This window comes from Bombina bombina, chromosome 8, assembly GCF_027579735.1.
Source record: "Bombina bombina isolate aBomBom1 chromosome 8, aBomBom1.pri, whole genome shotgun sequence".
NCBI lineage: Eukaryota > Metazoa > Chordata > Amphibia > Anura > Bombinatoridae > Bombina > Bombina bombina.
Window position 1 is genome coordinate 264637259 of NC_069506.1, and position 14026 is coordinate 264651284.

Below are 14026 nucleotides of genomic sequence, written 5' to 3' on the forward strand. Positions count from 1 at the left end.
TTTATTGTAACCCTTAGTACATTTTATTAAAGAAAATACATGAATTAATGTTAAACAAAATGTAATTATCCATAGAATGTTTATTTATACATTACAATGTGTTATTTATTTTGCCTGGTTTTCCTGTAGTTTAAGTTTGAAAAATGTAGTTTTATGTTTCATTGCTCACTAAAAAAGGATGGAGTGTATTATATATATATATACTCACTTTAAAGGGACATTAAACTTAGTATTACTTATAAAGGGCCAGATTACAAGTGGGGTGTAATTGTTAGCTCAAGTCTCGATAAGAAATATCGTGACCACGCAAACTTGCATGCATATTACAAGTTTAAAGTAAACACGTTTGTTTGAGTGCAAACAAATTTAGTACACGTCGGGGTTAAGACCTAGGGGCATATTTATCAAGGTCTGGCGGACCTGATCCGACACTGCGGATCAGGTCCGCCAGACCTCGCTGAATACGGCGAGCAATACGCTCGCCGTATTCAGCATTGCACCAGCAGCTCACAAGAGCTGCTGGTGCAACGCCGCCCCCTGCAGACTCGCGGCCAATAGGCCACCAGCAGGGGATGTCAATCAACCCGATCGTACTCGATCGGGTTGATTTCCTGCGATGTCTGTCCACCTGCTCAGAGCAGGCGGACAGGTTATGGAGCAGCGGTCTTTGTGACCGCTGCTTCATAACTGCTGTTTCTGGCGAGTCTGCAGGCTCGCCAGAAACACGGGGCATCAAGCTCCATTCGGAGCTTGACACATATGCCCCCTAGAGTAAAGTGTAAGAGTTACAAAAATGTACACCAAACACATCATAAATAAATTAAAATGTGTTCCACTCATATATGCACTATCTGATAAAAATATTCATGTAAATATTAATTATAAAATTATATAAGGGTTGAAAGGAGGTATATGGTATATGACAAGGTATTACAATGGAAAGGGCTATAATATATATATATATATGTGTGTGTGTGTATATACATGTTTATATATGTATTTATATATGTATATACAAACATATATACACATTTAAACACATATATACTCGTGTATAAACACACACACACACACACACACATATATATATAATATACACACACACTTTGGAGCCTTTTCCACTTTTTTCTAAGCATTTTTAAATAAATAAATAAATATATATATATATATATATATATATATATATATATATATATATATATATATATTTAAAAATAAAAAAGATTTTCTTCTATGTGAAGAAAATAGTAATGTAAAATAAGCACAACTGCCTTCGGGGTTCGCGCTGTAGGTCTAACTCGGTGTCGGGATAGTGCTCAAGCTATAAGTATTAGGTCTATTTTTTAAAGCGTGCTCCATTAAAGTCTATGGGGAGAAGATGAAGTTAACCCGGCCATGATATCTGAAGTCCTGTTAGTTAGTGCGTGTCTGTTTTTCGCTCACATGCAAACAAACAATTCACTTTCAACTTGTAATATGTGCGCTAACCTGAGCACGTTAAAAATGTACTTCTAGTGGTGTTTGCCCATGTAAAAGCGCTAAATACCGTGCCACTTGTAAAATGGCACAAATTTTTTTTTATACATAGTAAAATTTTAAAAAAATACTTTTGCAATATTATTTCTTTAACACTTTTTAAATATGCCGACTGTTGCTTGTCCCCCTTAAATGCTGTAGTGGATCTTACAGATTTCTAATCTGTGAGCCTGCTGCATGCTATAAAGTGCTGTGCGTGCTATAAAGTGCTGTGCGTGCTATAAAGTGCTGTGCGTGCTATAAAGTGCTGTGCGTGCTATAAAGTGATGTGCATGCTATAAAGTGCTGTGCATGCTATAAAGTGATGTGCGTGCTATAATGTGCTGTGCATGCTATAAAGTGCTGTGCGTGCTATAAAGTGCTGTGCGTGCTATAAAGTGATGTGCGTGCTATAAAGTGCTGTGCGTGCTATAAAGTGCTGTGCGTGCTATAAAGTGATGTTAATGCTATAAAGTGCTGTACGTGCTATAAAGTGCTGTGCGTGCTATAAAGTGCTGTGCCTGCTATAAAGTGCTGTGCGTGCTATAAAGTGCTGTGCGTGCTATAAAGTGCTGTGCGTGCTATAAAGTGATGTGCTTGCTATAAAGTGATGTGCATGCTAAAAAAAGTGATGTGCATGCTATAAAGTGATGTGCGTGCTATAAAGTGATGTGCATGCTATAAAGTGATGTGCATGCTATAAAGTGATGTGCATGCTATAAAGTGCTGTGCGTGCTATAAAGTGATGTGCATGCTATAAAGTGATGTGCGTGCTATAAAGTGATGTGCGTGCTATAAAGTGCTGTGCATGCTATAAAGTGATGTGCGTGCTATAAAGTGCTGTGCGTGCTATAAAGTGATGTGCGTGCTATAAAGTGCTGGGCATGCTATAAAGTGCTGTGCGTGTTATAAAGTGCTGTGCGTGCTATAAAGTGATGTGCGTGCTATAAAGTGCTGTGCGTGCTATAAAGTGCTGTGCGTGCTATAAAGTGCTGTGCGTGCTATAAAGTGCTGTGCGTGCTATAAAGTGATGTGCGTGCTATAAAGTGCTGTGCGTGCTATAAAGTGCTGTGCGTGCTATAAAGTGCTGTGCGTGCTATAAAGTGTTATAAAGTGATGTGCGTGCTATAAAGTGCTGTGCGTGCTATAAAGTGATGTGCGTGCTATAAAGTGCTGTGCGTGCTATAAAGTGTTATAAAGTGATGTGCGTGCTATAAAGTGCTGTGCGTGCTATAAAGTGTTATAAAGTGATGTCCGTGCTATAAAGTGATGTGCGTGCTATAAAGTGATGTGCGTGCTATAAAGTGATGTACGTGTTATAAAGTGCTGTGTGTGCTATAAAGTGATGTGCATGCTATAAAGTGATGTGCGTGCTATAAAGTTCTGTGTATGCTATAAAGTGATGTACGTGTTATAAAGTGATGTGCATGCTATAAAGTGATGTGTATGCTATAAAGTGATGTGCATGCTATAAAGTGATGTACGTGTTATAAAGTTCTGTGTATGCTATAAAGTGACGTACGTGTTATAAAGTGATGTGCGTGCTATAAAGTGTTATAAAGTGATGTGCGTGCTATAAAGTGATGTGCGTGCTATAAAGTGATGTGCATGCTATAAAGTGATGTGCATGCTATAAAGTGATGTACGTGTTATAAAGTTCTGTGTATGCTATAAAGTGATGTACGTGTTATAAAGTGATGTGCGTGCTATAAAGTGTTATAAAGTGATGTGCGTGCTATAAAGTGATGTGCGTGCTATAAAGTGATGTGCGTGCTATAAAGTGATGTACGTGCTATAAAGTGCTGTGTATGCTATAAAGTGATGTGCGTGCTATAAAGTGATGTGCATGCTATAAAGTGATGTACGTGTTATAAAGTGCTGTGTATGCTATAAAGTGATGTGCGTGCTATAAAGTGATGTGCGTGCTATAAAGTGCTGTGCGTGCTATATAGTGATGTGCGTGCTATAAAGTGATGTGCGTGCTATAAAGTGATGTGCGTGCTATAAAGTGATGTGCATGCTATAAAGTGATGTACGTGTTATAAAGTGCTGTGTATGCTATAAAGTGATGTGCGTGCTATAAAGTGATGTACGTGCTATAAAGTGCTGTGTATGCTATAAAGTGATGTGCGTGCTATAAAGTGATGTGCGTGCTATAAAGTGATGTGCATGCTATAAAGTGATGTACGTGTTATAAAGTGCTGTGTATGCTACAAAGTGATGTGCGTGCTATAAAGTGATGTGCGTGCTATAAAGTGATGTGCATGCTATAAAGTGATGTACGTGTTATAAAGTGCTGTGTATGCTATAAAGTGATGTGCGTGCTATAAAGTGATGTGCGTGCTATAAAGTGATGTGCATGCTATAAAGTTATGTGCGTGCTATAAAGTGCTGTGCATGCTATAAAGTGATGTGCGTGCTATAATGTGCTGTGCATGCTATAAAGTGATGTACGTGTTATAAAGTGCTGTGTATGCTATAAAGTGATGTGCATGCTATAAAGTGATGTACGTGCTATAAAGTGCTGTGTATGCTATAAAGTGATGTGCATGCTATAAAGTGATGTGCGTGCTATAAAGTGATGTGCATGCTATAAAGTGATGTACGTGTTATAAAGTGCTGTGTATGCTATAAAGTGATGTGCGTGCTATAAAGTGCTGTGCGTGCTATAAAGTGATGTGCATGCTATAAAGTGATGTACGTGTTATAAAGTGCTGTGCATGCTATAAAGTGATGTGCGTGCTATAATGTGCTGTGCATGCTATAAAGTGATGTACGTGTTATAAAGTTCTGTGTATGCTATAAAGTGATGTGCATGCTATAAAGTGCTGTGCGTGCTATAAAGTGATGTGCATGCTATAAAGTGATGTACGTGTTATAAAGTGCTGTGTATGCTATAAAGTGATGTGCGTGCTATAAAGTGATGTGCGTGCTATAAAGTGCTGTGTATGCTAAGTGATGTGCGTGCTATAAAGTGATGTGCGTGCTATAAAGTGATGTGCATGCTATAAAGTGATGTACGTGTTATAAAGTGCTGTGTATGCTATAAAGTGATGTGCGTGCTATAAAGTGCTGTGCGTGCTATAAAGTGATGTGCATGCTATAAAGTGATGTACGTGTTATAAAGTGCTGTGTATGCTATAAAGTGAAGTGCGTGCTATAAAGTGATGTGCGTGCTATAAAGTGATGTGCATGCTATAAAGTGATGTGCGTGCTATAAAGTGCTGTGCATGCTATAAAGTGATGTGCTTGCTATAATGTGCTGTGCATGCTATAAAGTGATGTACGTGTTATAAAGTTCTGTGTATGCTATAAAGTGATGTGCGTGCTATAAAGTGATGTACGTGTTATAAAGTGCTGTGTATGCTATAAAGTGATGTGTATGCTATAAAGTGATGTGCGTGCTATAAAGTGATGTGCATGCTATAAAGTGATGTACGTGTTATAAAGTGCTGTGTATGCTATAAAGTGATGTGCGTGCTATAAAGTGCTGTGCGTGCTATAAAGTGATGTGCATGCTATAAAGTGATGTACGTGTTATAAAGTGCTGTGTATGCTATAAAGTAAGTGATGTGTATGCTATAAAGTGATGTGCATGCTATAAAGTGATGTACGTGTTATAAAGTGCTGTGTATGCTATAAAGTGATGTGCGTGCTATAAAGTGCTGTGCGTGCTATAAAGTGATGTGCGTGCTATAAAGTGCTGTGCATGCTATAAAGTGATGTGCGTGCTATAATGTGCTGTGCATGCTATAAAGTGATGTACGTGTTATAAAGTTCTGTGTATGCTATAAAGTGATGTGCATGCTATAAAGTGATGTACGTGCTATAAAGTGCTGTGTATGCTATAAAGTGATGTGCGTGCTATAAAGTGATGTGCGTGCTATAAAGTGATGTGCATGCTATAAAGTGATGTACGTGTTATAAAGTGCTGTGTATGCTATAAAGTGATGTGCGTGCTATAAAGTGCTGTGCGTGCTATAAAGTGATGTGCATGCTATAAAGTGATGTACGTGTTATAAAGTGCTGTGTATGCTATAAAGTGAAGTGCGTGCTATAAAGTGATGTGCGTGCTATAAAGTGATGTGCATGCTATAAAGTGATGTGCGTGCTATAAAGTGCTGTGCATGCTATAAAGTGATGTGCGTGCTATAATGTGCTGTGCATGCTATAAAGTGATGTACGTGTTATAAAGTTCTGTGTATGCTATAAAGTGATGTGCGTGCTATAAAGTGATGTACGTGTTATAAAGTGCTGTGTATGCTATAAAGTGATGTGTATGCTATAAAGTGATGTGCGTGCTATAAAGTGATGTGCATGCTATAAAGTGATGTACGTGTTATAAAGTGCTGTGTATGCTATAAAGTGATGTGCGTGCTATAAAGTGCTGTGCGTGCTATAAAGTGATGTGCATGCTATAAAGTGATGTACGTGTTATAAAGTGCTGTGTATGCTATAAAGTGATGTGTATGCTATAAAGTGATGTGCGTGCTATAAAGTGATGTGCATGCTATAAAGTGATGTACGTGTTATAAAGTGATGTGTATGCTATAAAGTGATGTGCGTGCTATAAAGTGCTGTGCGTGCTATAAAGTGATGTGCATGCTATAAAGTGATGTGCGTGCTATAAAGTGCTGTGCATGCTATAAAGTGATGTGCGTGCTATAATGTGCTGTGCATGCTATAAAGTGATGTACGTGTTATAAAGTGCTGTGTATGCTATAAAGTGATGTGCCTGCTATAAAGTGATGTGCGTGCTATAAAGTGATTGCTTGATCAGCGGAGGAACTAATTTGCACCTGTCCCTGGCTGACTACAGCAATGGAGATATGTCCCTTAAAAAAACAATGCGGATTTTGCTTCAAACTATTAATTACTTTTATAATTATTTTGTAAGTATATATTTTCAATGCAGTGCTTAATTGCCAGTATATAGTATGCATACATTAAAATGACTTATGTACCTGGAAGTGAAAAAAACTGCATTCAAACACATTGGTTTGTCATTATCAATATTGTTTTATTTTAGCAGTGGTCAGTTACATGTTACTTGTGTGATGGTCTGCAGATCCTGAGTTTATTATTTGTTACCCAAACTGATTGTAAGAAAAATGTGATGTTCTGCCTATATTGGATTTGTCATTCATGTGGAACAAATGGAGAGAAAACACGTTGTTATTAAAAGACATAATAATAATAATAATAATAATAATCAGCCAAACTTTTCAAAGCAATTAACATTTTGTTTGCTGCAATTGTTCTCCAATAGCCAAACTCCACTCACGGTTGAAGAGCCTATCTTGAGTTTGCAGCTTAGAAGGCTATTCATGGCCATTATTTAGTATAAAGTACATTATTTTGCAGTTGTTATCTGCTGGAGCCAATTAGGGGGAAATGTGTAGCAAGGTTAGCCGTGAGAAGTCTGTAGGGTATATTTTTAGCACTAAGAACTAAAAATTACATGAAAAGGTAGCAAAATAAATAATGAAAATATATTGCAAATATGTTTTACTATGCATAACTAAACATTGTATATTGAAATATCAAGGTGTTTACTGTCCCTTTAATTAATATAAATGATAACCATTCTAATGGATTGAAATGTCAGGATTTGAAAAATCATCAGCTATGTCTACTACGTTTTTAAATGCAAAAAATCTACTGCAATTGAATGACAACATTGTATTTGAGCAGACTATATTATGTTGGAAGTAGATTTTTATAAACATACACTAAAGTGAATTATTTATTTCTTATACCTCCAGCCATGAAGAGCTTATCTTGCATGTTTTTTACCACTATTTTCTTACGTAGATATGTATTTATGATTATTCAGTAAACAAATAAAAAAGCAAACTGTAAACAAGAATGTGTCTCTCATTTGTAAAAATTCAAAACCTACTTACAAGTCTGTAAATATATATATATAACTGTTTGCAATAAACTCTACACACTTGGGCCTCGCTTCCATTGAGTCGTTAAAAATGGAGCCGTAAGCTACCGAAGCGGACGACAGCTAAAGGTAATTTACGGCTCCATTTTAGTACCAGGTTTCCATTGAAAAGATTAGCGTGTTGCGCGCAGTCGCTCTTTTCGGCCGTACGTAAGTTTGCGTTGCCAACCGATGTCGGATTTGTCGAAAAGCGCGCCATAACAAGTGCATTGCCATGGTAACCCGACCTCTGTCTATAAGAATAACGGTTTGCGCCTGCGCTCTTTACCTGTGATCGCCTCTAGAGAGAAAGACACGGGAGCTAGTTGCGTTGGTAGGAGTTTTGGGTTTTTGAGAGTTGTTTGAGAGTTAGTGGAGAGTTTGATATTTGATTTCCATATATTCTTATTGTAGGCCTCATATAATATTAGGAACACACACACACACATCCATACATTAGTTAATTAACACACATTAGTTTATACACACAAATACACACACACACACATACACACTTTTATTTCATACAAACACATTCACATTTTTTTTTTCATTAACCCCCATATCCCCATCTTCCTTTATTACTCCTTTCATTAATCCCCTTATTCCACTTCCCATCCCCCCTTTGACTACCCTTCCCTTCCTCACTATATAACTTGTTTTTTTATATATACATTTTGCCCATCCTATTTTTTTTTTTTTAACATCCCATATTTTTGGTTTCATTTGACTATATAGCTCACCCCTTTCTTAATTTGCATCCCTTATTATTTTTCTATATGTATTGAGATTATATATAGCATCCCTGGGCAAAGGTTTCATTTTGAATAGGTAGATATTTTATTTATTTTTATAATATTTTACCAGGAAAGATACATTGAGATTTCTATGGTTTTCAAGTATGTCCTGGGTCCACAAAACATTGCATTGATACAATGGGTACAATAAAATAAAAAAAAATTATAATACACCATATATGCACAAAAATTTAACATAGAACCGGTAGGAAATATATAATCAACAATGACAGGTGCATTCTGTTTTGAGATATGTAGAGAGGGATCTCTTAAAGGATATTAGGCATGGGGAAGGTTTGAAAGTGTGCGGGAGGTCGTTCCATAATTGTGGTGCTTGCATATATTTTTATATGCACATACATATTGAAATTTCTATGACAACATGGGTGCAAATATTCCTATACATAGGACCAATAAATGTAGCATATATAATGTTATTTGTACATTGAAACACTCATAATATTTTTGTGATTTGCTATTTCAATGAGAAACAGGCCTCAAAAAGCTCTTTTTTCCTCCTTTACACCTAGTTGAGCTGGGGGTAATATTTCTCAATGTATCGACAGCCTCCGACAGTGTATTAACGGTTAGCGCTTTCAATGGAAACCTGGTATAATTTATCGATTAACGGCTTCTATTACTTTCTATGGGACGCGAAAATCTTTTCGGCAGCCGAAGTCCGGCAGCCGATATTGAGGTATAACGCGCCATTGGAAACAGTCGTTAAACGCTATTGCTTTCGACAGCATATTTAACGGTTTGCGAGTGCACGCAAACTGAATTACGACTCAATGGAAGCGAGGCCTTGGTGGGATATTACATACAACTTGTGGTTCTTTTACACACCATTTCCTATCAGAATAGGGTAAAGTGTATAGTGTTTATACACAGTTATTTCAAACACTATAACATCAAAATGTGAGAGAATGTAAACTAAGTCATTAAACTTTACAATGACACTTATTTTTAAAAATACTTACCTTTGTGTTATGTTAAACATAACGCTGATCCTCCCCCCGCAGCTCCTGCTGTCTTTAGCAGAGCTATGACTGACGAATCCGTCTTCCTCCAATCATTGAGTTGCTCCACGAGCTGGACACCAAAGGGGGCGCACAACGATTGGAGGAATCTGGATGCGTCATCGATCTGCTAAAGAAAGTAGGAGATGCAGGTGGAGAATCAGTGTTATGTTTATCATAATGCAAAGGTAATTTAAAAAAATAAGCATAATTGTAAAGTTTAATGAATTAAAGTGCCGCTGTTTTTAAGAAGTATTTTTAATACTGTCCTTTATTTCGTTAAAGTTTGCAATCACTTTAAAGGACTTGCAAAATCTGCAAATGTACAATAAAAAGACAATGCAACAGTCCTTACTCTGAATTTCAAGTTATAAATAGATTATTCTAAAGAAAATTCAAATATTGTTTTAATTTTCCTGCCCACTGTATTACGTAACAACCATCAGCCAATTACAGACTCAAATACACTGTGAACTCTTGAACATGCTCAGTAGGTGCAGGTGCCTCAAAATGTGTGCATATAAAAAGACTGGGCACCATTGATAATGGAACTAAATTATAAAGTTATTTAAAACGTCATGCTCTATCTGAATCATGAAAGGTTAATTGGTTTTCCCTTAATGTGCTTTCAATAACGTGTTATACCAGCAGCTGAGTATAAAATGTATAGAAAATTGCTCCTTTAGATTTATTTTTATTAATTAAATATCTCACTTCGTTCTTTGCCACCACAACCCATTTAAATGGGCTGAACTTGCAGGGAAATCAGATCTTGTATACCAACGCCCAATACTTTAGAGAGAACAATGGAACATTAGCATTTTATTTTTTATCTCCCTTTTCCCCCACTGGGAGTGTATTGGCTTTGTTTACATAACTTTTCTACAACCGATACGTAAGTATTTAAATATTTAGTATAGGTAGAGATATCACAGGCAATTTCAAACGCCAAAGTAAAGAAAAAGGAGCTATTTCTAAACAATTTAATACACTCCACCAGGTCAAATTGATAACTGTGAACAGGGAGTGTCATCTGTAAATATGATCTTCCTGGGGGATCAAGCACAGTATTATTGCTCTATAACTAGCATTGGTGAAGCAGGTGCATTGGCAACAAGGCCCATAGCAGCCAGTCTGTACATAGGTGTTTGCAGAATTTGTACAATCCTATTGCAGGGGAGCCTTTTATTAGTGCAGGTTGCAGGGTCGTATATCCTCAAAATTATTATACACCAGGGCCCTCTATTGAGCAGCTCCATTACTGATAGGTTTGACAATGAAAATTCAACAAAAACAAAACATGTATTTGTACAAAGACTTTGGGTGACACTCTGATCCCGAAAAAAATATTATATCCTTAAAGCCCAGTAGGAACACATCATATGTAACTGTAAGACACTAATTTGATTAAATAAACTAGTAAATACAAGAAGCAAGCAATAATGATATACATATGTTATAAAAAAGTATTTAAAAATAGAATGCTGCATGTTCAGTTTTTTTTAAAAGGTTCATTACAATTGCATTTTAATTCACAGAAATTCAGGTCAGTGGTTTTGAAATAATTGCATATTTTAATATCTCTTGCTGCAACGTTTTACCCTCCTCCATACACGCAGATCTACCAGAAGGATCACCCTCCTGCACAGCTTTAGCACATAATAATTACCAGGAAGTAGCTCTCTGGTGTTCATGGGATGGGGGACTTCCACTGGCGCAGCTTCGATGGTTGAAATCAAATAATGATGAAAATGAAATTGTTACAAATTCCAATGCAACCAAGATTTTAAAAGGAGTTGATATTCTGAATGGGAGCACTTATACATGTGCTATCTCTCATCCAGGCCTCCAGCAAGATGTGATCTGCAGAACCACAGTATGTAAGTAATAATGATCAAATTATGACTTTTTATTTTTTTCTTATGCGCAACAGAACTTTAAAAAAAATATCTTATATGTATTAAACAGCTTGTTAAAACAGAAACAAGTGACAGAGTAAATGTACAAATTACAGAATGTCTAATACAATGTTCTCATATATAGAAAAAGTTAACATTATAAGCTTGTAGTTAAAGGGACACTGTACTCAAATTTTTTCTTTTGTATTTCAGAAAGAGCATGCAATTTTAAGCAACTTTCTAATTTACTCCTATTATCAATTTTTCTTCGTTCTCTTGCTATCATTATTTGAAAAAGAAGGCATCTAAGCTTTTTTTTGGTTTCAGTACTCTGGACAGCACTTTTTTATTGGTGGATGAATTTATCCACCAATCAGCAAGGACAACCCAGGTTGCTCACCAAAAATGGGCCGGCATCTAAACTTACATTCTTGCATTTCAAATAAAGATACCAAGAGAATGAAGAAAATTTGATAATAGGAGTAAATTATAAAGTTGCTTAAAATTACATGATCTATCTGAATCACGAAAGAAAAATTTTGGGTACAGTGTCCCTTTAAAGAGACAGTCAAGTCCAAAATAAACTTTCATGATTCAAATAGGGCATTTACTGTTATCGCCAATTTTTCTTTGTTCTCTTGGTATTCTTAATTGAAAGCTAAACCTAGATAGGCTCATATGCTAATTTCTTAGACCTGAAGGCCACCTCTTATCTGAATGCATTTTGAAAGTTTTTCACCACTAGAGGGCCTTAGTTCATGTGTGTCATATAGATAGCATTGTGCTCACGCATGTGAAGTTACCTAGGAGTTAGCACTGATTTGCTAAGAGGCTTAGATACAAGGTAATTACAGAGGTAAAACATGTATTATATTATAACTGTTGGTTATGCAAAACTGGGGAATGGGTAATAAAGGGATTATCTATCTTTTTAAACAACAAAAATTCTGTGGTTGACTGTCCCTTTAAAGGGACATTAAACCCAAATGTATTTCTATTATGATTCAGATAAAGCATACAATTATAAACAACGTTCCAATTTTCATCCATTGTCCAATTTTATTTCACACTCTTGGATTCATTTGTTGAAGGAGCAGCAATGCACTACTGGGAATTAGCTGTACACATTGGGTGAGCCAATGACAAGAGCCATATATGTTCAGTCATCAGCTAGCTCCCAGTAGTGCATTTCCGCTCCTTAGCCTACTTAAATGTGCTCTTTAACAAAGGATCCAAACAGAACAAATCAAATTACGTAGTAGAAGTCAACTAGAAAGTTGTTTAAGATTATAAGCTCTATTTGAAACATGCAAGTTTAATTTTGACTTTACTGTCCCTTTAAAATAATTTTTTATTAGTTATTCGCATCTGTAGAAAAAGAATAGCTTTGAAAAGACAGAAATTGGTACAATGTGCAAATCTAAATCTAATATTTTATGTGTCACAAACCACACTATTACATTTTTATAGAGAGACATTTTAAGATTACAAGTGGAGAGCTCATTTATTGCACGCCAGCAAACAGGTAAATTTGCCCGTTTACGGGTGCATGATAAATAACTCCACCCCCCCCCCATATCATTGTTTAGACACAGGCATTGTATTTCAACTGAGTTCACAGCTTCTAGGCATGCTCCAGCAGAAAATCACTGTGCATTTTTGCATTCTACCAAAACAACAATAGATATAGATACAGCCATAGAAGGAAATGTGTGCAGGGGGAGTTAGAGCTTCACAAATCAGAAACTAAATGCGGGGGGAGTTAGAGCTTCACAAATCAGAAACTAAAAAGAAAGGGTTAATGGCGAGGCACTGCAGTATAAATTTGCAGGTAAAGAAATTAAAGTAAATACAGTATTTTTATATTTTGTCTCTATCCCAACTTGTTTTATGTCCCTTTAAAGGGAAACCATACTCAACAAATTTCTGTTATCCATATGAAAGAGAAGCATTTCTGCACTTAGACATTTTTGCTTAAAAACTATAAAGATAAAGATGTTTTAATGTAAATTTAAACTAATATACCAGTATAATTTCTGCACTTCCTAATAACATCCCTCGGCTAGTATGTACTTTCTGTTAATGCTCATTGGCTCAAAGGTACTTCCTGTTATTGCTCATTGGCTCAAAGATATTTCCTGGTAATGCTCATTGGCTCAAAGGTACTTCCTCGTAATGCTCATTGGCTCAAAGGTACTTGCTGTTTCTGCTCATTAGTTGATATGTACACCTTACTAATGCTCATAGATGGATAGAAACTTTCTATTAATGCCCAGAGACGATATAGCAGGAAGCACCTATCAACTAACAGGCATTAACAGGAAGTGGCCATAAGCCAATGCACATTAGTAGGAAGTGCAAGAGTCAACGCATTTTTATGTTGCTCTTTCATAAGAATGTCAGAATATTTTTAAATTGAAATCTTTACAAAAGCCCTTCTAATTTTTTATAGAGACTTCTATGTTACTTTAAAGAGACTTCTATGTCTACTTGAAAAGGTTTATTATTTAAAAAGACAGATCATCCCTTTATTACCCATTCCCCAGTTTTGCATAGCCAACACTGTTATATTAATAAACTTTATCTTGGTGCATTTTGACAGACTTGCATTTTAGCCAACCAGTACTGACTCATAAATAACTCCAAGACAGTGAGCACAATGTTATCTATATGGCACACATGAACTAGTACTGTCTAGCTGAGAAACGCTAATAAAATGTACTTAGATAAGAGGTGGCCTTCAAGGGCTTAGGAATTAGTATATGAGACTGCCTAGGTGTAGCTTTCAACAAAGAATACCAAGAGAACAAAGCAAATTACATGTCCTATCTGAATCACGAAAGTTTAATCTTGACTAGACTGTCC

At 36.2% G+C, this 14026-nt stretch overlaps 1 protein-coding gene across 1 annotated transcript in view; it reads left to right on the forward strand.

Moving 5' to 3' along the window:
- Nucleotides 1-14026, forward strand: part of VSIG10L2 (V-set and immunoglobulin domain containing 10 like 2) — a 143084-nt gene that overhangs the window by 80603 nt on the left and 48455 nt on the right. Inside the window, exon 5 of the mRNA XM_053691133.1 lies at nt 10883-11143. Coding sequence (XP_053547108.1) covers nt 10883-11143 — 261 coding nt within the window. The remainder of the gene's footprint in view (nt 1-10882; nt 11144-14026) is intronic.